The 27,771-nt window shown below is 38.7% G+C and overlaps 1 protein-coding gene across 4 annotated transcripts in view; it reads left to right on the top strand.

The window, feature by feature from the left end:
• TNFAIP8 (TNF alpha induced protein 8) overlaps positions 1–15,476 on the top strand; it is a 59,059-nt gene extending 43,583 nt beyond the window's left edge. For all 4 annotated transcript variants that reach the window (XM_063423614.1, XM_063423612.1, XM_063423613.1 and 1 more), the window contains one exon: positions 13,588–15,476. In XM_063423614.1, the coding sequence (XP_063279684.1) occupies positions 13,588–14,153 (566 nt within the window). In that variant the 3' untranslated portion in view covers positions 14,154–15,476. The remainder of the gene's footprint in view (positions 1–13,587) is intronic.
• Positions 15,477–27,771: the final 12,295 nt, after the last annotated feature.

Genomic DNA, 27,771 nt, shown 5'->3' with positions numbered 1-27,771 from the left:
GAAGCTAAAAGCTTAATGAAGAAGAAGCAATGGGAAATTTGGGGGAGTAAGAGTATAGTACACAGTCATGTTGGAACTGCTGGTTTTTTGTTTTTTTTTTTTTTAGTGTAGTTTGGCCAACAGTACTTTTAATGAAGCAAGATGCAGGAAATAAAGGGCTGTGAGGACAGAAGCTGCCATGGTTTGTAGCACAGCTGCTGTGGCTTCACTGAGATGTGGACCCTTGAATCTCTCAGTAAGAGCACTGACTTCAGGCTGTTAAGCCATAAGAATCTGTAAGAAGCTCTGCACCTCTCCTCTTCAAAACTGAGACAATGGTTGTTTTTATTTTCCTGGCCGCATCAGTGTTATCTTCGAGATAACCTGTTTGTGAGTGGATCAGATGGCCACTCTGATTGCTTTTCCTACAGGCTCAGAATTTAATTAGTTGAACTGGTGTTTTTTTTGTTGTATAACACATTTGGGAGTCCATATGCAGTAGTTGTTTTCTGCAGGACATTTTGTACCTCATGTATTTATTAATCTGTGCAACTGGATCAGATGAGGAAGCTAGGTGGTAATTTGAGCACAGGCTGTGGGATAAACATGGGCTGTAGCTGATAGATTACTTCAGAGAATCACTGAAACTTAACAGGTTAATCATTTAGCTGTGATTGTAGGGTTGAATGCTAGATTGCTTTGAGAAAATTCCATTAATATAATTATACTTGTGCAAGCAAATCTTTTAATCCAAAATGAATTGCAAGGTTCACATGCTTAGTTTCAAATAAGATACAGTCCCTTGAGCTATCTGGTTGATAGCGAGAATCATAGATTAACTGAGGCTCTAGGGAATTTCTAGAGGTCACTGGGCAAAACCTTCCACTGGAGGCAGAGCCAGCTTTAAAGTAGGATCCAAATTCAAAGTCAGATGACGTTGCTCAGGCTTTTTCCAGTTGCATGGATAGTGTCTTTGGGAGTGGTGATATCACCACTTCTCTAGCAACCACTTCACTAGTACTTCAATATTGCTATGAAGGTGGTCATTCCAAATGAGACTTCCCCTTGATGCTGCTTGTGTCTCTTGCCCTCTTTTTTTTGCTGTGCATCCTCAAAAACATCCTAGCTCAGTCTGCTCTGTAACTATTCAGTAACAAATTACACACGTTGGTAGGGACCACTGTTGTTTTCATCAAACCTCACTAGCACTCTCAACACATCTTTGGTATCAGGTGCTCCCTAACCATGCTGGTGACAGCCTGTAGGACTTGCTTCATGTCAGCACCTGCTTGTCATCTCCTTTGTTGGGGAGATATGGGCCAGCCCAGTACTGTTCACAGTATTCCACATAAGGGAAGAAAGTACTTTGACTTCAAGTTCTATGAATCTTCCAAGATTGTTTGTGGTACTGGAGACTTATTTTCCCAGTCTTCCTTTCATTTGTCTGTTGATGATAGCATTTTCTGTATTATAGTGCTTGCACCTTTGGGTTGTTTTCCCTGGGGACTTTCCAAGCAATGGGCTGCCACAAATGAGACAGAAGTTTGAGACCAGGAGCAAAAGTCAGCAAATCTCTGCAGAATCAAAAGAAGTATCTGGGTACAGGAAGGACCTTGCTGTGTTTGGTAAAGCTGTACTCTTTACCAGTACTACTTCCAAGTGTAGTAACAGGGTAAAAGAATTGCTCCTAAGAACAGAGGGTTTGTTATAGGTTAGCCAGGAGTAGGTTAAGGAAAATGTAATGCTGAAACACTAATTGTAATTTGTATAATTTATCCAAAAAGAGACATAATTTCTTTTATCAGTATTGATTTATGATTTGGTCAACACATTCCATTAAATATTACAATTTCAGAAGGGGTCTTAAATGCTGCTTTTTGAGAAGTGAAATGCATCCCCTCTCCACTCAGTCATTTAGTGTCCTTCTAATAATAAATAAAGCAAATGAAAACTATTTTACAGGTGTTATTTCAAACTTCTGGAATGATTTTTGCTACAACTAGATCACAAAATGTAGTAAGAGAGGAGTACTTCATCAAGAAGTATGAAAGACTTATGCTATTTCGTAAAACAATTTCTGTTTTTCATTTTTCCATACTCAAAAATGTAGGCTAAAATAGTTTAATCTATTTCATAATGGCTTTAAATCAAAAATCACTCTTTTTTTTCCCAAATTTAAACATTCTTTTTTCATGTTTGTGTACTGGTTAGATACTTCATAGTTGCAGTAGTATCCAGCAGTAGTACTGTTATTAGTAGTAATTGCTTTTTATGAATTTGTAAGAAATTTAAGTGCTTAAACTGGCTGTTCTGCATTAATGAGTAGCACTAATCTGAACAATAGCCTTATACATATTGACACTAAGATGTTTTTTATGGTGCGAAATCTGAAAGTTACAGATGTTCATGTTTTCTTGGTTTGCATAATTGTATTTGATGAGTTGCTTTTGGTTTTTAATGGTAGGTGTACACTTCCTGTTTTGTGGAGGCACCTCTGTCATGACTACAGAACAGCATACATGGTGGGATTAGCAATAAAATGCAATGGCCAAAAATGTAGTTATTTTAACCATTGTGTCAGCAAAAGCACAAGCCTTAAACCTGTTGTCACTTAGAGACAGTCTAACCTTGAAGGAGAAGAGAAACTGAGAGACCTGTTCTTTGAGATATTCATTCTACATTCATAACTTTGGGATATTTTCTCACAAATTTTGCTCTTATCCTTAAGATTCCCTGCCGGGGTTGGGTTGTGATTTGACTCAGTTTCATCAGTTAAGTCCCTGTCGCAGTTGTTGTGTGTGGTTCACTTGTAGTGCTTCACTGGCATGCAGTGAGAAGTAGAGAGCTCACATCTTTGGGTGGCTGTTGGATGCAGTCTGGGGAACATGGGACTCAAAATCTTCCCCACAGAACTGCTTCTGCAGAAGCAAGATAAAAGATTGGATACACACTGTAAAAAGTAATTTAATTTTCCCTACCTTTTGCAGAATTTAGTATCAGTGTTTGTAACTATGCTGGTTAGTAGTGAAAGATCAGACAGTCTGTTTTGCATAGCAGTAGGGAAAACGTACATTTCGGTTTGACAGATAATATACAAATGTCAGAGTGTCTGCAGACAGTCCTGTTCTGCTGGCAGTTTCCAGTAGTGAGCATAAATATCAGAAAAGTGGGAATAAGCACCTCATTTATTTGAGCACATTTATCCTTGAAATGATTGAAACCTGAAATTCCAGGGACATATTCTGAGATGATATTATGTATCTATAAAGGCCAGAAATAGCAAGTTTCTCAAAGGCTTTGCTAGCTGCCCTGTGATTTCAGTGAATCACTAAGAATGTGATACCTTCAAGTATCTATCCCAAAATATTTACATTCATACAGGAATTAATAAAGAACTGACTTACTGCATGCAGAGACAACCATCCACTTAATTAACTTCAAAGAGGTGTAGAGAAAACTTTGAAAAATGAAGCACCTCTATTGTTTTAAAACATGAGACTTTCATGAGGAATGGTTTTACTTTTGCTATCTCCACTTTGCAAAACTATTCTACAAAGAAAGTTGTATTTCTAGAAAGAAGAAAATTTCATTTTAATATTAACAGAAGTAAGCAGATGACACAAGCAAATATTTCAGCTACTGATTCCAAGGGCTGTTTTTACTGCTTCTGAATAAGAAAATGAATGGATGTTTCTGTTTACTTAAAAACTTTAGTTTAAAAACATTCACTGAGAAATGGTGATGTAGACTTTAGGAACTTGAAACCATGAATCATGAATTTAAGCATCTGTGAAACCAAATGGTGGATACTTCAGGAAGGGGTAGGAATAAAGTTTGACTCTGGTGTCTTGTGGTAAGATGTCCTCATCAAGCTCACAGCCTTGTCCTCAATGCTGGAAATTAGAGATTTAAATTCTGTGATACAAGACATTGTACCCTGGATGCATGTTTAAACTCACCCTTCTTTGCAACAAGAAGTTGGTATCAAAATCAGTAACTTGCAGTTAAATGTTGATCACTCTGTTGTGGCTTATTACCTGATGCCATGCAATTGGAGAGGAGAGGACAGCAGAACAGTGAGGAAAAGAGAAAGTATTGGTATTTTTATTTCAGTGCAAATATTTGGTGTTTCTATTCATCACTTGAGGGCTTTCCTTCTGTAGGTTCGAATTTGCATTCCCTTGTTCTTACTATGGGTCATAATCTAGGAAATCTCAACGCACAACAACCTTTCTTGCTATTGTATGTCCTTTCATAGCTGATCAATGCTGTCCATTGCTTAGCTGAAAGTGTGATTTGATGCCAGTAGAAAGAAGCTAAATGGTCAAATTCTGCAGCAGTCAACAGCTGTAAAAAACAGTGTAGTCAAGTCTCATATGTTTTGCCCCAAGAAGAGAATTATGAAGTAGATGCAGATTTTACAAATCACAGAAGAGTTGAGGCTGAAAGGAGACCTCTGGAGGCTGTCCAGATTTTAGTCAGTAAATATACTTGCAACCTTTAAAAATAATTACTACTGATTTGCTGGATAACAAAGTTCTGTATCAAAATAATACTGTTTCCTGATGTAAAAGAGAATGACAGTGTCAGACATAATGTTTAACCAAAGATTCAATTTTACAGAAGATTAAGTTGTTTACAATATTGCAGACCTAATTTTTCTCTTATGTTTTATATTCCACTGGAGCTTAATGACATTGGTGAAAGCAAAACCAAACTTTTAAGATAAATGGGGAGGTGGGCTGGTTGTTCTGACAGTCTTAATCTATGTTTGAGAGTTTTGGTGTTGTTAAGGCAAATATTTTAAAGGTAGGTTTGGATGGCTCTAGAGGAAATAAAGAGGAGTCAAAGCAAAGCTTATGAAAGATAAACTGTGTGCTTGGGCCTTGGAAAGCCTGCTCTGATCTGACAGCAAGGGAGTAGAGAAGGGAAAAAGAGGAAAGACTCAACCTCTTGATGCTGGATGTTTGGATAAAGGTCGTGGTAGTTGTAGTATGGATAGAGAGGAAAGAGGCTATGGCTACTAAATAATGGGAAAATAAGTTAAAACTCAGAGTTCCTTGTGTTTATTTTGTTCCTTGTGGAAGAGGAAAGTAAACATGTTAGGTATGCAGAGCAAATGACCATTTCAGCCACTAATGTAGTCTTCCACAATCATGGAAGCTACCATGAGTGACTGGTATGGAAGGTAGACAAGGCGCATGTTCTCTGTACAGCCATGCATTGAATGCCATAAAATTTGTCCTTTGTGCTACAAAACAGAAAAAAATGGTAGTAAAAAAATTAAAAACTGAAAAAGAGATGAAGGGTGCCACCAGTGTATTAGGTCTAAAGAACAGCCAATATTTCATAAGTAAAATTCTTAGATGGGATATTTTTTTTGTGTTTTATAATCTACATTTCAGTGTTGATATTGGAAATGAATATACCAACCAGACACCTGAGAACTCAAAGCCCTGTGAATCACTACTAGATTTTAAGCTGCTGGCCTGTAGCAGTCTTCAGTGCCTCAGAAGTTAGTTTTATATATATATATATCTATATATAGCTATCTCTCTATTTGCACACACACACACACACACACACACATAAAGTGATACTTTAAACATTAAAATGAATGGTAGTGATACTTTAAACATTAAAATGAAAAGACAGATGACAAGGGACTCCCATCATCTCTGTAAGAAACAGACAGTGTAACTACGGATCTACGGGGAGAAGAACAGAGAATCAGAACTAGAAATACAGGAAAAACATTATTAACTAGTTTCAAAGCCATTGTAAGGTCCCTCACAAACTTCTGTGTCATTTGAACTCTCTGAAGCCTCTGTTTTGACTTTCTTTACATGTGATTCAAATACATGTCCTTTGCATTTTGATGGCCAGGTCGTGACATTTGTCTTGTGATTAAGTCCTCTATCCCTCTCATGCCAGACTGGCATCTCCTCTGGACCTTCCAATTCATTGTGGTTTTGCAACATATATCTTAATCTTAAATTCTACCCTTGCCCCCATGTCAAATTTAATTTTCTCCAATGGATTCCAAGTTCTCCAGGGTTGCTGGTCTCTGAGTTTTCTTTCTGCAGTTAGGCCAGGAACCCTTTTTCTATATGTATGTAGTTCCTGTGCCTACAGCTAAGTTTTGGGGTTTATTTTTTGTGAGCCAGGATGGTTGTAAGAGCAATTAGGTATGACTTTTTTAAATTTCAAATGATGGATGCCACTTAGCTTAGGGAGCTTGGCACTGTTGCCTTGCTGCAGTTTGGTGTGTATTTCTTAGGCTGGACAAAATATAGAGTACCTGCATTGCATTTGATTGATTAGAAGGAATGACATAAGATACTCTTTATTTCCTGTGAAAAGAATTGTCAGTATTGCTGTTCACTGTGCATGGACACCTGGTAGATACAGAGGAACCTGATACAGCCCTGAAAAGGCCAACAGCTGAAATACACAGGCTGCGTATTTAACATCACTGCAGCAGTTGTTACATTCCAACAAGGATAACAAATTGTGGCAGAGGACTGAAATACCAAATTAAGTTCATGACACTGCTCTGTGTGACTGTCATTTTCTCGGTTTAATATCCAACGTATTCTGAAATATTCTGAGAGTAGTCATCAGAAGTTAACCAATTTTTCTTCTTCTTTTAAAAGCTGCACTGTTACTAAAATACATGCAGAAGTTTTGGGGAAAATGGCTTTTAGGAGGCTTTTTAAAATTTCTAGATGAGGTACAGTATACGTATCATGTGATGCACAGGCTGGCTGTGGGAAGCACAAGCGTGTAAAACCAGAATAACTTGTTGGCACTGACTGCTCCCATGGGACTGCAAAACTCTGCTCCATTCTTATTGGAAATAGCATCATTCCTTGCTACCCAGCCTTAACCTTCAGGTACATTTTTCTGGCAATTCTTCTCACCTCTCGACCAAAAAAGTATTTTGTTTTCTGGGTTTTTTAATGGTTTGGGGAGTTTTTTTGCAGCGAGAATGTGGATCATCTTTTGCAGTTTGTCAAACTTTGGACATTTTAATGCACTAATGTTAGAATTAAATAGCAAAATCCAGAAACATATAACAATATCACTTGTGCTTTGCATATTGGCAATGACTTACTGAGCATTTTATGGAGTGAAAAGATGCTGTTCTAAATGGTGTTTGCTGGCTTTTCTTTTATTTTTCTCACCTTTCTGTAGATGAATATGTGTTCACTCTCTGTATGAGTATGCACATCAGAAATATTGTGTATTTTCAAAAATGCTTTGTTAGCCATATGTTTTTTGAAATTGTTTGATTAACTGTTGCTCCAGAGTGACTTGGCAGCTTTGTAGCTGACTTCCAAATCCAGTAAGACTGCTCATGTAATATTTGCCATGCATAAGGCTTGGCTTCAGATGAGGTGTTTTTCCTTTTGAAGGTCTTCCAGTGTGAATGCTAGAACTAGTGCACGTTGCTTGAATAATTAACATTCTCATCGTACGCTCAGTTGGTAACTATTATGGCAAGACAGAATTTAGTACAATTTACCTATTAGCAGAACTGTAGGCAAATGCTACTCATGAAAGAGTGCTTTGTATGCATTGAAAGATTTAGTTTAAACTGTTTTCTAGTTAAAATTGGTATTCATATATAAACCCCTCTTTTAAAACACAAGGTGCCAAGTAAAATATTTGATCTTCCAGTAAGGACCCTGTGTACATTAATTTAAAAAGTAGAGGAGGTGCATGTGAAAGGAGCAAGTACTGTACAGGACCCTGTCCAAGGGGGGGTTATTTTATTCCTCCTTCTGCACTTAGCAGAAGGAGGAATGCTCTCTGGGTTTTCCACTGCCTGATGGTGCTTGCCCAGCCTATGTGCCCTGCTGACGTCTTTCTATCAATAAACTCTGTGGCTGTCCTGGTCTCTCTCTTCCCACTCCTGCCCTCAGCCAGCTGTGAAGCTGCAGTCATAGTGTCTGAGGCTGAAGAGTGAAAGCTCTGAGTGCTTCTGGTCTTACACATCTGGTACAAACCCCAGTTTTCATCAGCTTTTGAAAAGCCAGTAAGGGAACAAAAGCTTGTGAATGTGTAGACTGGCCAATATGCTGAAGTGGCCATTTGGGAACTGCTGTGTTTTTGGAAGGAATTCTAGAAGAATTTTGGGAAGGATTGTAAGGATTTTAGCATACCTTTCCCCCAGGAAACTTTGAAACACTGAGATAAGAATCAAAACACTGACTCTCTTCTTAAAATAGAAAAAAGAAAACAGCATTAAAAACCTTTTTAAAACTGTGACTCACTCAAGTGGTTATTAAGAAGAAGCTATATATATATCATTTTGCAGCTAGAAAAAATCAACTTACCTTGTTCATATCTTAAGAATTCATAGTCTGTATCCTACCACTCATGTTTTTTAATAATTTTTAACCATATTGTCATGTAATAAGTATATTGTGAAAATTGTTACCGCCTCGGTAACAGAATTATAAGTACTTCTGCCTATTTTGTACTTCAGGACTTGTTTGTTCACTGATACTAACTCTTGTAGTTTATCACCATTGGAGCTTTACCTTCCTAAGGTCATGTATTTATACATGAATTCATATATTTTTATGCTTCTGTATGTATTTTTTTTTACATTTCTTGCCTGTATCATCCCTGAAAACAAGGTTAAACCTGTGAAGATCCAGAAAGCAGAAGGCAAAAAAAGATAAAAAAATCAGTAAATCTTTTATCCCTTCATATCTAGGCAATCTCATGATTTTGGAGGTGCATGACTCATGGTCACAATTTATTCAGAGAGCATAATGCTAATTCCACTTGATTTCAAGTTGCCTCCCTCCAGGGAAATGGTGCTCTTTCACTATAGGAGTCTGACTGAACATGCAATTTGTATGGCATGTGCAGGCTTTTAGCTGTACTTCTCACACACATCCACACAGGGTTCCCGGCAGGAAGTCCATTCCCACATTTCTCAGTGGTATGTGATAGTCTTTTAAACGCTGCCTGAAGCCCTCAGTCAGTGCTGTCTCTTTCCTCTTAAGCCCATGTTGGTGTTTTTGTTCCCAAAAACCCTCATCATTTTTGGGCCTTACTCATGCAGCACGTGATGTGCCAGTCACTAAAATGAGAACTGGGTCTCAGGGAGCAGTGTTTTACACTCATATTTTCTCTTCCTTTGGGACTATTCTATCAACACAGTGAGTCTCAGAGAACTCAGTCTTGACTTGACCATGGAATTTATGATGGTTCACTGCACGTTTTTTTCTGGATGCTTTTTTTTTCCTGCTCCTTCATTATGAGAAGTTTAAAAATACTCTGTGACTCAAGTATTCATTGTCAGTGTACGTGAGATTGCATACACTCAGCTGCAAGTGATGTTGAATCTACTGTAGACTGTCTTGTGGAAAAAAAAAGTTGGGTTTTTTCCAAATACTACCTTTTAATTGGTGTGGGTTTGTTTGTTTGTTTGTTTTGTTTTGTTTTGTTTTTTGTTTTTTGTTTAAATAAAGTTGAGACATAGGGTATGTGGTAACAGTGTAATAGTAATTTGCCACAGTGAGGAGGGAGGTGCGCTAGCTTCCATGTGAGGGAAAGGTCAGCATTGCAGCCATAACTATGAGCCTTCTTGTACTTTCATAGCAGTCTCCTGAGAATATATTAACCACAATTATAAATTTTCACTGAAAGTTTACAGTTCCACCACAGTTTAAAGAAAACCTCTGTATGATGAAATACTTTGTGAAAAACACATATGGAATTCTATATGTCTGGTATTTATTAATTTCAATACACAAAATACCATGTTAAGCACATATACTGTGTGCTTGGCTATGAAAATAAAAAAAAATTCATAATCATTAAACTCACTGCTTTCACAGGAGGCTGTCTCTAGCGCCTTGTTTGCTCATTGAAATAATAATTTAGAAGATTTTGCAGATATCTGCATTATTCCCAAGACTGATCCTGTGAAATTCCAAGTAATGGGAGCAGGATTTCCTCTGAGAGTCTTTCCTCTTGGACTACTTTCCTCTGTGGAGGCATGGCTTTACTGTACATTATCATGCTTATTTGTGTAGTTTGTGCAGAAAATGACATCCCATTTATCTCAAAGGGATATTTTTTGATAATAAACTTTTAAAAAGTAAAGTATAAAACTGCAGAGGAAAGAAATCGGAACTATAAAGAGCAGTCATGAGGTAAACCAAGCTGTGAGATGGTTAAAATTAGTGGGATTACCCACAGGTCACCAGAGAAATGACACTACTTCAGTTTAAAGTGCAAGGATGTAACCTGTCAACACAAAAGGTGTGGTCAGACATCCAGGCCAGCTGCTGTAATTACTTTCAAAAAGTGGCTACATACAGTCATCCCTAAGTAGTTGTACAAAGGTGCATTTTCAGGGGCTTGTATCTGAAATTGCAGCCAGAAGTTTGAGAGGGGGTGCCCGGCAGCCCTCAGCTGGGAGCGCTGCCCTCCCCAGCACAACCTGTGAGTCAGGCACCTCTGATACACTGAGCATCTCCACTTGCAGATACCGGATTAATGTTTTAACCTCTTCTCGACACATCACCTGTCCTCTGGAGTCACAGGACCTTTCTTCTCCCTCCCTGTCTGTGAATTGTTCCAGTTGTCAGTAGACAGGAACAGCCCTCAGTGTTGCACTGCTCGCTCAGCACTGCAATTTCCTTTCAGCTCTCTCTTTGAGGAAATGAAACCACTGAGATGTATTTTTGCATTTTGAGGTGCCAAAGCAAAATGAAGCACTGCAGGCAGGAGAGACAGGTAGCTGAGAAGAGCTGCCCTTACAGCGAGGAGGAAAACTCCATATTCACTCTGTGATAGCTTCTGACAATGTTTCAAAGCACACGATAACGTGTGTGCTGGATTTACCAGAAAAAGTATGCCACAGGCCAGTCTTCACCTTGGGTATTTTGCTTTTCTTTCTGATGTCAGCAATAACAAACTGCAATTACATTAGATGATCAAATAAGTAGTAGTTTTACTGTTATTTAAGGAAGTATGTGTGTTCATTCTGAAGAAGTTCTATTATCTTACTACTTAAACTGAGTTTTATTCAAGCTTTGAAATACATTTTAAGTCTTTCTGTCATTGATAGAGGAGGAAAAATTATGATTATAAACTACAAAGAGTTTGCAAGTTCATTTTTTGGATTGGCTGAAATACTGAAGTACGAAATCTACATATTTAGCTATTAAATTGGAACCCATGTAAGAGCAGGGAAAATGAAGCTAACTTCTGGTGTACTTATAGCAAAGTAGCTAGAAAGTAAGCCTTGCTGGATAGCCCCAGATAAAACTTGGACAGATATTAGAAAAATACCTTTAAGAGTTCAGCAGCTTTTGGAATGGAGGAATTCTTGTTTTGGTTAGCAAAGATTGAGCTGTACTTTGTAAAATGCAAAATTATGTAATATGAGAGGGTTTTTTGGTTGAAAAACTATAAAATATTTAGCATATTGTTATGTTTTCAGTTTCCTGTAATTGATACTTTGCAGGTTATGTTAATAGAGTTATACCTGAGTATTTGCATGACTGTCTGGAGACAGGTTATGTGTATTTAGAAATACAGAATTGTTCAGGCTGGAATTACAGTGGAGATTTCAGTGTGATATTATTTTATAAGAATGCCTACAGTATCCTGGGAAAGAATACTTAAAAATACAGATATATTGTATCATGTAAGTTTTTCTCTGTAAATTTTTGAAAGATGACATTGAAACAGTAACTGCTATTGTAGGAACGGTAGGAACATCTATGTCTGGGTGGAGTGTCAGAAAAGATATCATGAGCATTAAGAAGACTTTAAGTAATAGAAGTTATGAAATAACAATTGATATTCCTGTTTTGGAAGGGAAAAAGAAAGTTATCCTTCATCCATAGATCTTTATAAAGCATTGGCCATTGAGTTGTAATATCTGACCACCCTTTTAAAAACTTGGATTAGTTTTACTTTAATAGTAACTGTTGCACTTTTAGCTTTAAAAACACAGAAAACAAATCAAATATTTTCAGTTCAAGATGACTGCTCAGCATCTTTAATGTCTTCCGGTATCTTCGTGGTTGAGAAGTGTGTCTGTCTTGTGATCTTGAGTGCTTTGCCCAAGATAGTTAACAAAGGGTTCTTTGGTTTTTGAGTGTCCTCTTGTAGTAAAGATTTTTAAAAATGTGCTCAGACACTTCATGCATCAAAACAAAATGCTGATAGTCACTGAAAGTTTTAACAAACAAACCTGTTTGAAGGTTTATGGGATGATTAAAAAAAGGAGCTTGTTATTAAGTTTCTTAAGATACTCTTGAATTAAAAATACAGATTTGTGTTTCATGTCCTGAAGGACAAGTTTCTTCTATTTGCTGGAATCCCTGCGGCACCCTGTGTCTGAACACACCCAGCTGCCCACATACCAGCAGTTAAGAGGAAACCTTTTCCAAATTCAGGGACTTACTGTCTGACATCTGCAGAGTTGATGTTTTCATTAAAAGGAAAAAAAAATAAAGAAAATATTTCCAGTCCCTGTGTTTGCTCAGCAAACCTTTCATATGTATAGTAAATGTAAACAGATGTAGTCTTCCTTGGTCTGTCTGAGACTGCAGGAGAGCTGCAGCACAAAGGCAGCCATTTCTTAGACAATTCCACCTGAAAGCACCAACTCACGTGTCTTAACTGAGAGAGTGCTGCCAAGGGAACGTGCTTTAAAAAACTGCTGCTGACAACATAACACATGACAACATTTCACAAGTCAAGCTTCTGAAGGACTGTTTGGTGTCTTTTAAGTGTCTGAAGAAAAGTACAAAACCCAATTGGGTGTATTACTGCAATCAAACATAGTTTTAGAGGTGGAAATGTAGTCCAGAATCTACTTCATTGGTCACAGAAAGATACTTTTAAAAGGTTATGCTCACAATTGTTATGGCAGTCTCTAGAAAGTAAATGTCTTGTTTTTACTGCATAAAGAATAGGACATAGAAACGATAATTTGTGCTTGCTTTTCTTCTGAAAGCTGATGTCTTCAGATTCCATACAGAGAATCTCAAGTGTTGTTTGCTGACCGTGGGTTTTTGTCTTTGTTTTATATTTCTGCATGGATGTCTAGAGATCTGTATAAAATAGATATCTAAAAAAAATTAGTGTGGTGTCTGCATTCACTGATCATGTAAAATGCTAAGCAGGAATAGGCTTTGTAATGGTCACTTCACTGAATTATTATCTTTCAGCAACAGTGGTTATTTGCCATGACATTGGGATAAACCTGGTTTCAAATCTCATTATGAATGTGAGAATCAGATTAGATTTGTGATTAACCTGATCAAATAGGGTAGTTTTACTGGCTCAATTTGAAATTCCATCAATCCATATATTGAGATGGAGATGTTCTAAATAATTTCTGAGCAAGTTCAGCTGGAATTTTCTGAAAAGTCTGAAAGAATGTAAACCTAAAGAGAAGATAGTTTTAGGAATCCCTAAAAATTGAGGTTTTTCTGCAACTATGTGGCATTATTTTTGTGACACTGAGTAAGACTATAGTGAATGTATAAATATAGAAATATTCCTCAACTTGCTGTCCAGAGACTGTTTGGAAGTATTGACTGCACTTTTTTCTTCCCCTAGTGGCCACAGATGTCTTCAACTCCAAAAGTCTGGCCATTCAGGCCCAGAAGAAGATTCTTGGAAAAATGGTATCCAAATCAATAGCAACTACTTTGATCGATGATACAAGCAGTGATGTTTTAGATGAGCTTTACAGAGTAACAAAGGAATATACACAAAATAAAAAGGAAGCGGAGAAGATCATCAAAAACCTCATTAAAATAGTCCTCAAATTGGCAATTCTCTACAGGAACAACCAATTTAATAAGGATGAAATAGCACTGATGGAGAAGTTCAAGAAGAAGGTTCATCAGCTGGCTAAGACCGTGGTCAGTTTCCATCAGGTGGATTATACCTTTGACAGGAACTTTTTGTCCAAACTGCTAAATGAATGTAGAGAGCTGCTTCATGAAATCATTCAGCGTCACCTAACAGCGAAGTCGCATGGACGCGTCAACAACGTGTTTGATCACTTCTCTGATTGTGAATTTTTGGCTGCCTTGTACAATCCGTTTGGACCTTATAAAATCCATTTGCAGAAACTTTGTGATGGTGTCAACAAAATGCTAGATGAGGGGAACATATAAGTACTTGTATTAGAGGTGACTGCCTATGAGTTACTTCTAGATGGAACACTGTTGATTTATGAAGGAATAAGGGAGCATGCAAAGAGGTTTTTTTACATTATGGCAAAACTTTCCTAAATATTTTTATTAATTGATTCCTTACTATGCGCTATCTGTTGCTATTCATAGTCCATCTGGAAGAAAAACTGCACATGACTTTTTTTACTGTGCTTTGCCTATGGAAACAGCTTGTTAAAGACAATCAAAGAGAATGGTTCAAGTAGTGTAAGAATCTTGCAAGGTAGATATACAAACCAAAACAATATGCTGTCAGACAATCCGCATATTTCATAAATTTACAGAATTAATTCTAAACTATCAGAATCCAGTAATGTTGGTAACAGACTATGATGGTGATCGTACACTCTGTAATTTCTTTCATTTACTTGTAAAATAGACATTTGATTCAGTTATAGTCTTTTTGCTCTCTGCACAGATAACAGCTTCCTAGTGTTGCCATTATGAAGCATTATGAGTTTTAAATAAAATCAGTGATGCTGTCACATAGAGTCTTAACAGCAGGCTTGTGCATCTCCAGCTCAGAGGTGAAAACTCCTGTCTGCAGGGCAGGATCTCCAAGTGGAGATCCTTATAGATCTGCACAGGTGCTTGCTTCCTTTGACTACACGGGGATTATTTGAGGAATAAGCTACAGGAAAATAGCTGAACTGGGGAAGAGCATTCCCAAGAAACTGCTTGTGGTACAGAATTTCAACTCTGCCTATGATAAGATAAAACACAATGACTTCTCTGTGCAATTCCTTAATATATTTAAAATTCTGCTAATAGAATCATAGAATCAATCATTTGGGTTGGAAGGGTCACAATTCTTTTCAAAAATATGTGAGTTGGTGTATTTGATATACTAGTCGGATGTGTATGATGTGAATTCACCAAAGTTGATAAATAAATTACAAGCCAATTTGCTTTGTGTACAATGAAAGTAGAAACAGAAATTAGTGTTATCCTTGTGTTATATACTATTTAACTAATGAAAAAATGGAATTTAAAATAATTTTTTCGGGTTTTTTTTGTACTTCCTACCTTATATCCTTCTTTTTTTTTTCCCTCATTCTCTCTCTGTCTTGACATTGGGGATAAAAAATGTGACTTTCTAGACACTGTAATGTACTTAAAAGCATGAAGTTAATACATTTCAAACAGCCAAAGACTTTTTGTTAGGAAGCATATAAAGAATTTGCTGTTTATTTAATTGCCAGTGTTTTTGCTGTTTGCTGTGTCCTTTTGTTTTATGAGTAAACCAAAGAATATTTGCACTCCAAACTTCTCTTGTCTTTTTTTTTCCCTTATCATATTTTAAATTCTAAATTGTGCCAGCAACAAAAGCATTGCAACATCTGACATACGGTTTCAGCATTGGTTGTGATTTTTAAGAGAGAAATTTACGTTTTATTCATGTTAGGTTGATAATTAGGCTGTCAATATTCCTGGAAATGTGCCAGAGAAATGTGTTGAAAATGTGAACTCATTTTATGGAAGCCACTGGTGTTCAGCAGAGAGAGAGAAGATTGATGTGCTACTTGTCTGGAAATGACTGGAAACTGATGTAAGGACAGTACATCAGGATTTGCCAGGAAGTAACTTGATAGGTTGACATCTGAAGGAATATTGTGTAAGATCCTTTCCTGCCCTTTACCTAAACAGTAAATACACTGTGTTTCTCTCCATCTGAAGTCATGTATAGGGATACAACATCATGGAGAAAGTCGCATAAATTGTAAACAGTTTAGTTTCTGGTGGATTATTTTATCTTCCTACCTAGAAAGAGAAAGATGTTTGTTTTCTTTACCAATTCTTCCTCCTGGGTGAGAATAAAAAGAAACTTGGCTTCTAGAAATTAAAATAGTTTTATCTACAACTCCTATTTTTAAATTGTGTCCTGATTCTCGCAAAATAGCATCTTTTGCAATGAATGGTAACAGTTACTGAAAGGAGGAGACAGTACCTTGTTTAGAACCAGGTCTATTACATGCATGTGCTTTATAAAGCACAGAAGATTATTTTTGGCCATGAACCAGAATATTTTGACTGCTCAAATTTGAATTTTCTCTGGGACAAAAGCTGCTGAAATGATCTTTGTACTTGATAATTACACCTACTTACATGTATATGAGCCATGTATATTTTCAGTACCCAGGACCTTCTTACTGAGCTGCATTATCTGGCCATTTACTTGTTGGAAAAAGTGAAAATTGCCCATGGAGATCTGATTATAAGCACGAAAACTTGACAGCTAAGGGAACTTATATTTAGCTCACAATTGAGTTACATTCTTCTGAGATGCTGTAACAGGTTCTTGTCTGGCATTCACTTTGAGTTACAGAAAAGTATGTTCCATAATGATGAAAGAAACCAATTGTATTGGGTTTCCAAACACCTATCATATACTTCTGACATGAATAGCACTCGAACTGTATGCTTTTGCAGTTAATTTTCTTTCCCCCTGCAGCATACGTAAATAGTAGCTTTAATTATGAAAATTCAGAAATAAACTGACAGCATTTTTGCCTGTAGTACACTTTTATGAAGGCATTGACCCTCTAGCAGAAACTTGACATAGTCAAGTTTTTACAAAAGTTTACAGTGGTACTGTTTAATTATGGGTAGCATAATCCCATAATTTAGTGTTGCAAAATTGATAATACTGTGTTTTAATAGCATAATAATTATTAATACATTAAAATCCAGTCATCACAGATTCATTTTACAATGGTCATTTACTGGTACCTCAGGTGATGTGTATTTTTAATGTCTTTTCAATGCTTAGTTAATATGTAAAGCCTAATGCCATCAAAACAGACGTTGTTGAAGTTCTGGAACTTAAAACTAATTTTATAGCCTCCTTCTAGAGGCATTGAAAAAGTGCTAAATCAGACCTTGGATACATTTTGCAAGACATAAAGAAGCATGATCTCATCCACCCAATGAAAACAAAATACAGGGATGTTATCGGGGCCATTTTGTATGGGACACCTTAGAAGGGATTCACTAGAACTTTTGACCACCCCTTAATTATGTTTGCATGCACAGATAAACAAAAAGACACAACTGGGTAAATTACAAGCCTTATTCTTGGCCTTGAGTTCTTTTGAGATTTATCTCTATTTAGGAGGTACAGAGATCATCAGGAATCTGGAAGTTTTCAGGAACTGATGTGGAGTGATTTGTGGTTTTGTTTGGTTTTTTTTCCGTGAAAGGAAAATACCAAATCACGTCTCTTCTAAAAAAGGATTCAACCCCACCCATAAATTCTTGTAAAACAATGGAGTGAGGAGATGGCCAATTGCTTTCTCATATCTCTCCCTAGTGAGATTACAGTCTCCCAAAAAAACAGGGAACTGATTGTGATGGCAGTTGGCTTCTGTCACTTTTCAGCCCCTTCTAGCGGTAACGGCTATAAAGTGACTAAAGGTAAACTGGAATTCTGCATGTAGCTCTTTAGGGGGATCAGAGTGTGCTCCTTTTCAGGGTCTAGCAGAGAGGGATCCACTCCACTTCATTGTCAGAGAGGACAGCGTTACGAGAAGGATGGTAAGTTGTGCATTGCATGGGCTCGGATGGTCTCTCTATGATGAGCATTGGCTGTCTACCACAGCTTTCCTTTGCCTTCTGCTGCCATTCTGAGCAGCTGACACTTAAGACAGGTCAACCCCTTTCCTACTGTTTTTACCCCAGGATTACATTACATGGTAACCTAAGGAGAAGAGTAGATAACTACATTACTTGCTTCACTTAATGAAAAAAACATGAATAAAACTGCTTTTCTGTTTAATTGGGTTTTTTAGTTTTGTTTTGTTTTGTTTCTTGGTTTTTGTTTGATTGGGGTTTTTTTTTTGGGGGGTGAGGGTTGGGTTGGCAATGTAATTTGATCTCTGAAAGAATAATCTACATCTTGATTTAGCTGTTAATACTGTTTTGGCTATAATATATACCCTCATCAGTGTAGTAAGCATTTAGCTGTGATTTCAGTACATATATTTCTGAGCCTTTTTTTTTTTCCCCAGAAGTTCTTTTTAATTTCTTTTGTATTACAGAGGGTATACTTCAGATACATGAGATGAAGATTCCTGTTTACATAACCATTTGCAGAAAAACTTTGTTACGACTGCTTTTTATTGAGATTTGGGCAGGTCAGCCAACATTCATGGTTAAGTGGCAAACATCTGTCATCTGAATAAAACAACTGTCAAAAGAGATTATAATTGTCCAGAAAAGTTCCACAATATCTTACTTATATGCATTTCACAGAAATGAAACTTCTTTTGGGAGAAAGAAGTTTCCTATTTATCTTAAAACCAAACTGCTGTGCAAAACCACACTCTGACTATTACTCAGAAAGTTTAGACTTAGTTATTTCCAATTTGTGAAAAAAAAGACAACAAAACCCAACAGAACAAGAAAACTTCCATTTGAAAGAGGTTCTAAAATAATTATCCATTCTAATATTTTAATCTTTTCATGCTGAATTTCACATACTCCAGATGAAATTATATTGCAGCTTTGTAATTAATATATAATATTAAATATTATAGGTTAAAGATGATTTTTTTTATGTCTATAAAAACAAAGGAATAGTATCTCTATATATACTATATCAAAGAGCTTTCTTTTGCAGTTACGATAGTGCTCAGTCTGTGTAACAAATCAAATTTTCTTAATGTTTAAAATAAAAATTGCTGAAGTGATCTCTCTTTTCTTACTACTCAGTTTTATTATTTAGAGTTCTGTTTTCCAGTTTTAAAGTTGAGATTTATGGGCAAGATATTCCTGAATCAATACTCACTTTTTCTTGTGAGCTTGGGAAATACAGGTGCTGATATGTATCTTCTAACCATCTGTAAATTTCTACTTGCTAGCACAACACCAGTTTCTGGACAAACATCCCTTACAGCATTTCTTTCTATTAGGGAGCAAATTGAAAAGAGGTGTCTTATAACTTTGGGGTGTACCATAATTACACAGTCTCAAACAAAGAAGCAGACTTTAATGATTAAAAATAATGTAATTAAGAAGGTACTTGGCTTACCCAGCTTTCCCAAGCAATCAAAACTTATTTGCTATTTGTTGTCTCCCCTGTGGGAAAGTCTTGGTATGGTAGGTGGAGACAAAGGCAGAGCTTCCTACAGTTACTGTGATTTAGATTTAAATTACTTTTACATGTAAGGCCTTCCACTGTCTACTCTAAAAATCTTAGCACTGGATTTTAGAATCATGCTTTTCATTGGCTTCATGACAAATTAATTTCTATTTCAGTTTGTATTAGATATTTGGGGTTAAAATGTGATTTGACTGTGCACATAAATATGAGCAGAAACAAAACAGCAGCTGGCCTTTCTAGATACCTTGGGGTTTTTTCATTAGTTGTTTTGTGTCCTGTAAGGAAACATCTTAGTGGATATAATTCTGAAGGTTTTCATAAATTCAGTTCATTCTACGAGAAAATTGTTTGCTTTTCACACAGTTGTTTACCAGTTTCCACTGGCACCTCACAGCACCCTAAAGCTCTTCATTTGCAAGGTACTTGTGGGACATTCTGTTTTTTCAGAATTCATTTATTATTGATTTTTCTGGCCAAGCTGCAGCTAATGATGGGTGAAAAATATTGTTACATTTAAGTTGTGTGGGGGTTTCCTCATACAGGGAGTATGGTGATGTTGATGGAATAAATCAGCTGAAGTAGGGCGCATATCACCAACCCTTCTTCTCTTGTGTGGGAATACAAATGCGCTAGTTATGATCCACTACCAAGCAGTGTTATAAAACTACTTGGCTTTCTTGAGCAGGATTTACTCTTTCATTTGGGGAATCTATTTCAGTAGCTGGGCTTGGTTAGAGTTCTGAGAAGAAAGTTCCCTGGCTGTTAATAGCCTACAGTTAATTAAGGATTTCTGTGACATGAAAGGACAGCCTTTCCCCCTTCCAGAAGCACTGAGCTGATGCTTTCAGCTTACTGCACTGACTGGAATGGAAATACTGTGGTTTTTTTACTTTATTCGCTAGGGGTCAGTTTTATTTTTGTGGAGAGTCACAACTGTGTATGATCTGCTAGGCCTACTAAGAGATGGCAGAGATAGAAGAGACTGAGGCCAACTGGTTTATTATCCCACGAGGCTTTGAGCCAGAGGGGGAATAAGGGTATGAGTCCAGGGACCTGACATGAGATCAGCTGTTACTTTCAAGAGAGCTGGTTCTGTATCTCCAAGGATCTTGATAATTCAGCAACAGAAAAATTATCTCATCCTTGGAACTAAAGTGAGTCTCTTTGCCCAACCAAAAAGCTGTCTCATTTACAGGCTGCCTAACTCGATTTCAGAGGTCTGGACACTCCCAAAGATTAGCTGTGCCATCATATGAGAAACTATTAGGTAAATGTGGAAAGAAAGCTCAGCGCTTTTCTGGGCGGAAGGGCTGTGATGAGACAAAGACCTCATTAAGTTTGCTTTGCCATCCACACTGTGATAAGGACTACTGCCTGATGTAGGCACAGGCATTTGACTTTGTCTAAGTAAGACAATATATTTAATCCTACAGTTCCAGCATCCTATGACACTCTAATCTATGGTTTACCCCAAAACTAGAACTGAGAGGCTCATGCTACAAAATATGGAAACAGAGAATAAGGCCCTTTATAAAACAGTATCAAATAAAATTAGTCTTTGCTACTGTTTGTAGCTGGGAGAACCTTGGCTGAGGTATTTTGTCTTCCTATCTCATTTCTGATTAGGAGAGCAAGTCTTGAAGAGGAGTACAAGCAAACTACAGGAAAAGGTGTTTATGTTGTTGGTTGACTGTTCTCCATCTTGCTTCTAGACAGAAGGCTATTCCATACTTCATGTATTCTTGAGTAAAATTGTTCATTACTTAAGCTGGGGAGGAATTCTCACCATGGAATACAGACAATCTAAACCTGTAGTGTTTTGGTTTCATTTACATTCTTGGGATGGTTGGGATGGAAGCTGGCAGAGTGGGTATTTCTGAGAGACAACTGCAATTCTGCTGGTTATCTGGAGGAAATGATTGTATGTTGTGCACAGAAAAAAATTCTGTAAAATTGGGATGTGGAACTGTAACATGTCCTTGGTTGCAGCTTGAGAGGCCATTTTAGAAGGCACAGCTTAAAAGTAACCTTTTGTGCAACACTTTGTGTTCATTAAAGGATCTGCCTGGATTTATTCTATGAGCAGAACCTCTTGGAATTTTTAGCTGTTCTAAATCTCAGTATGGCTGTTAATTCAGGAAGCAACTGCACCAAATCAGTTTTTTGAGGATGCATTTCAAGTCTTCCATCTATTAATAAAGATTCAGCTCAGCTGCAGAATCTGTTTACTTGTAACTTGATAGTAATGCAAATATGCACCTGATTTCCACAGAATGTGACATATGGTTATTTGCCAGTCTGCTTCTTGTTTTAGTTCTCATTTTTAGCCCTTGTGGGAGTTTACTGTGTGTGGGGTTTTTTTGTTGTTGTTTTGTTGGGGTTTTTTTGGGTTTTGTTTGTTTGTTTGTTTGTTTGTTTTTTGTTGGGTCCCCCCCCCCCCCCACGAGAGAATAAATGTAATGGATTTTTCAGCTGAAGAATCGTTTAGGATGAAATAGTGTGGTTGTGTTATGGGAGTAACACTATAACCTTTTGCTGGCACCTCCCTAACTTCTCACCACAGGATGCATTTTCAAAGCTGTAGATGTACATAAGCAACTAGTTTCTGCTTCAAAAGTTTGTTCTACTACTGTGTCACTTCATACCTGCTCAGCAGTTCACTGAGCCCTGACTGACCCAGGGCTTCGGTCTCCCTTAAATCCTGAGTCTCTGATGGAATCAAATGGAGAGCTTCCATAGAGCTCTGCTTGTGCCCCCTGCTTGAATTTTCCACTTAATTGAGCGGCATGTGCAACAAATGCCAAAATTAATGTTTCTTGCCAAAACAAGGATATGAGACCTCCTGTGATGTAGGTTGTTGACAACAGCTATAAAAATGTTTGCATTTACATTTGCAGTCGATGCATAAGAATGTGTGCACTGTTAACTACGCAGTAGGCTCTCCTCAACATCTCATCAGGAAAGCTGCTTTTCAGGTTCTGAAGGTGACAAACAATGGATTCAATGGCAAAAAATCCCCACTTACTAATTACTGTAGGGTCACTGAAGAATAAATGAAGACAAGAGCATGGAAGCTAGACTGGAAATACTACTATATGCTGATATTCCTGTAGATGAAAGGAATCAATAGAAATATTAGATTCAAGCTATGTAGAATTTCTCATTGGGGGTTTCTAAGTAGTTCTATCTAAACACATTAACTGAGAGAGTAATTACTATGGTGAGCTGAGCCATACTGTTGGATTCTGTGACGTAAACATGTGACCAGCTCAGGGCTTGAGACCCATCAATGTCCCCTCTGCACTAGCAGCCAGAGACTGGTTGCAGAGAGGAGAGGGGAGATGGGGAGGATGACCTGGCTGCAAGCAAGGCATCTTTGGTCACAGCAAAAAACATCTGTGTTCAAAACCCAAGGGACTGTTAGAGCACTGCGAGAAACGAACCTCCCACTTCAAAATTTCAAACCTTTATTAAACCTTAACAAATAGAACAAATAACTGACTAAGGAGAAACAGGAGCATGGGGAGCGTGGAACTAAACCGCCACAAATGGCCGCTCTGCCTTTTATACCCCTGGGAATTGCATCAGGTAACCCTGGCCCCTCCCAGCATCTGCCAATCAGCTCTTCTTCACCCTCCATTGGTGGAGGCTGCTTTCTTGCAACCTGATTGGAGGTCAGGTGCTGCCTTGCCCCGCCTCCTAGTGACAAGCCTGCCTCCTCCCAACTGCCCCGGCTCCCAAGGGCGTCCAGTGTCAGCAATACAAAGGGAAGGGAAGGGGGCTACGTGGAGAACGAATCACAGTAACGTAACTACACATCAATCAAACTTCTCTTAATATTCATCCCTTAATTGCGAGAGCCAACCATCGCATTACCCACCTATAACAGCACTAAGGTTACTGGGACGTACCGTCTGTTGGAGGCCTTGCTTTTGCAAGATTCAGTGAAAGTTTTTAGCAGGAATTCAGTATCTAGTTCCTGGTCATGGCAAGAAATATCTTCCCCTTCAATTACGTTCGTAGAGAAGTCTTTGTTCCCAATAAACAGGCCTCTGCAACTCTGCATGAGCAAAACCATTGAGCAAGCAAATGAAGTACTTGAAAATTATCTTTATAATCCAAAAAGATCTTTTAGCTGTGTTAAAAAAGACAAAGTAAAAGCAAGTCAGTCAATTCTTTTATTGCCCCTGAGCAAAAGTTTCCAAGGTGTTCACCATCTCTAGAAGCAGACAATAGAAACCATTTCCAATGGGATTAAGAGTCCCACAGTACCCACAACACTTGCAAGCCCCTAGTTTATAAGACTTGTAAGAGTGAAAAAACCAGCCCAACTCAGTTACCTAACCTATTAGCCAAAAGATGTTAGAACATACACCAAATATTTTTCAGCGCACCACACAAAAATTTAGTTAATGAAAAGAACTTACCTGCTCTAGGCATTGAAGCGTAACAGAAAAGAAACATCATCACATTCAGTATTACAAGGTAGTGTGTGGGATTTTTGGCAGATTTCTCCTAGTGAAAAATGTCTGAAATGTCAATATAAATATTAATGACAAATATATGTCATTAGTATATATAGGATATATAGTCCACACTGCTCAATAAGAGACAAAATAAAGTAAATTTGGTCCTCCTTTTTGAACTGACTTACTTTGTTAAACCCTGTCTGGCTGTGTTTGGAATGTGGATATTCTGCTATTACTATCATACTATGGCTCAATCACTGAAAACTATGGCACCTGATCTTGATTTGTGCCTTGACACCTACTCTGCTCATGTTTCCGCCTACCATCACCTCACCTTGGTAAGCAGCAGCAGTAGTGTCATACCATTTTTCAGACTGATACAGATATTTTCTGGTAGCTGTATGATTTTTGGAACAAAGCTCTTCTGACTGTTGGGGGAACCCATCAAATGCCTTTCCATCCAGAGTGGTTCTTTGTATTCTGCATCTTTTAAATACAGATAACTTTCACTTTAAAAACATAAAATACAGAAGTGATGTACTGTCTCTCCGGTGTACTTTATTTTGTATTACAGGAAAAAACATCAATCTGTTGAGGAAATTCTTTATTATTTTGAAGCATGAGCTTGATTTTAATCCCACTCTATGCATAAAAATAAGGTAGCTGTAAAAGTTCCTGACTTGTCAACAAGGCCTGTTTATTTGGTATTTAAACAACAAATTGTGCTATAGAAGTACCTCAGAGACTGATATTATTTGCGCCATGTAACAGCTAACTTCTAGGCAAATTCAAAAGTAAATCCTATTCTTGAATATCCCATCATCTATAGAAGAACAGGAGATGGAAGACTATGGAGTATGAAAGACTAGAGCTGAAATGGCTTTCTCAAGATCATGAAGGATCTGATGCTGGGCAGAATCAGCACTGAAAACGAACCAGGTTCTATAAGTACTTGTTTATGGAAGTGCCCACAGATCTGAGGTGCTCTAGAATATGGTTACATAGGAGATTATGCAAATAAAATTGGTACTGAAAGGATGACCACTCAGTCCTTGTGGGTATTTCCAGTTGTTACTAGATGCTGCTCTCACAGCATCCTGGAGACTTCCATTTCTTTTCCCAGGTGGGAGCCCAATCCCACACTGTAGCAACAATAAACAAAATATTGAGTGTTGGGGCTGAACCGAAGCTCACAGATGTTAAGGGCTCAATCTGTTACTTCCTCAGGAAGAGCAATTGCAATCTGACTCACCGCTCTGCCCTCCTCCCCCCCAGGAAAGAGCCTCCTCCTGCTGCCAAGCACAGCACAGCCAAACCACAACCAGCAAAGTTCTCTCTGCAAAACACACCCGGTGCACAGGGCCTCTCACTGCTGGGCAATTCACTGTTCTACTGAGCTGTATTCAAATGACAAACTTTGGAAGTTTAATCAGTTGTGAGGGTATTTACTGCTGTAAGAGTGTGTAGAGGCATGTGCTGAGAATAACACACCTCCAGAACAACGGGTTATTTCTGTGCACAATATTCCCCACACTGAAAACTTGTGATTGATTGCACACTATTTATCTGACGCACATTCCCTGGGCTGCATTCAGATTATTTTTTTTCCTCTAGTTTCCAGTAGTTTCCCTGTGGGTGGCACTATGAATGCGGGACTTTGGGCACTCTTACCGTACCACGAGCTCGCTCTAGTGCCCACAGTGTAAGTTGCAGTGGAAGCTTTCAAACCCTTACAAGCCAAACTGTCATAAAATCATAGACCATTCATCTCTGCTCCCACTGTTTCTGAAAGAGTGAATGCCACATGTGATCACTTACTCTGTTTTGGTAGTCCCCAAATAGCTGTCACTTAGGAAACGATCACCTTTCTTTAGTGTAGACAGTAAAGCATTTATAGCCAAGAAGATAACCAGGAAGCAAAACCATTTGTTTTTTCTATTAACTCCAGAAATAATCCAAAGTTTACAAGAAAGGTTAATCATTAATTTCATTAATGAATGAAAGTTCCTCTGTGCAGAGGGAATATGTAGATGGTTTCCCGAAAAAATAATTCTGTGCATTCCTTACACAATGCCCTGAGCACTGCCTAGGTTTAAGCATTGGCCCTATGAAATGCCAGAACAATTACACTGTGAATAACACTGTCTCACTCAACACCTGCAATAGTATAATGATTAAGTGTATACATTCATACTTAACCCACTAGCTGGTTCAACTAAACACAATGCACTCTGCTAGTCTTTGTGCCTCCCTCTGTTTCTTTGCTTCACCATGGGGTCATTCCCACAGGCTGCAGCTCTCCATGAACTGCTCCAGCATGGGTCCCTTCCACAGGGTGTATTCCTTCAGGAACAGGCTGCTCCAGTCCCCACGGGGTCACAAGTCCTGCCAGCAAACCTGCTCCAGGGTGGACCTCCATGGGCTGCCTCACCATGGTCTTCTCTACAGGCTCCAGGGAATCTGCTCCTGCAGCTAGACCACCTGCTCTCACTCCTCTTTCACCGACCTGGGTGTCTGCAGGGCTGTTTCACCCTCAGCTTCCCCAGTCTTCCACAACGATTCCAAAATGCATTCTGTATTTTCTTAGACTCGTTCCCAGAGAGGTACCATTGGCACACTGTCTGAGGGTCTGATGCCCGGCAGCAGCTCCTTTGCATCCAGTGGGAATGCTGTGCAGGGCACTGGCATGCCAGACCTGTTCCCCACAGCTGCCCTGCAGCCCCTGGGCGCCTGCACCAAGCACCACCCACTACACACAGGCAGCCAAAATCCACGGGGCAAAGAAAGGGCAGTATACTGCACTTTCATTGCTTGATACAGAGAGTTCCCAGGGCTGAAAGAAGTGTTTTCCATTGGAAAAATTGTACACCATAAACTGTAAGATTAATATGAAAGAAGTAACTGTGGATTAACTTTAAATGGAGGCATGATGTCTTACACCAGGGCAGCCTGGTCTTGCAATCCAGCCCAACAATGACCTCGTCAGACACGTGGACAGGACAGGACAGCCTGTTCCTTCCCACATTTCACAGCCAGCCTGGGAAAGCAGGGCCAGGCAAGGCTGATCCTGGGCACTACCACCTCCGTCCTGAGGCCCTCCTTGCCCTCTGCTTCCCTTCCTTACCATTCTCATCCCTTCCTCTCCCCTTGTCTTCCCATCTCCTTCCCTTCCCCATCCCCTTCCCTCCCCTCTGTTCCCCATCCCTTCCCCACCCATTCCTTTCCTTTTCCCATCCCTTCCTCCCCATCCCTTCGTTTTTATTCTTCCCTTCCCCGTCACTTCCTCTCCTATTCCTCCTATTCCTCATCTCATCCCATCATATCCTTTCTTTCCCCCAAACCTTCTTCTCCTCTCTTCTCCTTCTCCCTTCCCTCCCCTCCATTATCCATCCCTTCCTTTTGTATGGAAAATCAGGCTATGAAAAACCAGTGTCCATAAAGGAGACAGAGGAGTCCTTCAGCTTTATTTGCATAAAGGGAGAGGATTTACTGGGGCACACGCCTGCGAGGTTTTATGCCTCGAGGTTTTGGAGGACGCAGCCTCCTTTTATCCTAAACTCCTGGTTGCATGTTCGCCTCTTCCTTTTCCCATTGGCTGAGCCAGTAGGAAGGTACAGCCTTCCCAAACCGCCTACAACATAACCACCCTCGAACCTGGCATTTTACCCCACAGTTCAGAAACCCAAGTTTGTGCAGACCTTTGTCTGTATCATAAGTCAAGCTACCAGGGCTCTGCAGCAAACCCGCTGCTTGAAGTTAATACCAACATAAGAACCATTTCAAAAACGTTAACACCCATACTTTCATCCATCGAATTGTTTGTAAAGACATTAGCACACACCTTCCCTATCACTTTCCCTTGCCCATCCTCTCCCCTTCCCCATCTCTTCCTTTTCCGTCCTTTCCCTTCCTTTTCCCTTCCTCTCCCCATCCCATCCCATCCCATCCCATCCCATCCCATCCCATCCCATCCCATCCCATCCCATCCCAT

Source organism: Prinia subflava, chromosome Z (assembly GCF_021018805.1).
Source record: "Prinia subflava isolate CZ2003 ecotype Zambia chromosome Z, Cam_Psub_1.2, whole genome shotgun sequence".
Taxonomy (NCBI): Eukaryota; Metazoa; Chordata; class Aves; order Passeriformes; family Cisticolidae; genus Prinia; species Prinia subflava.
Note: the sequence above shows the minus strand (reverse complement) of the source record. Positions and strands in the feature narration are given on the sequence as shown.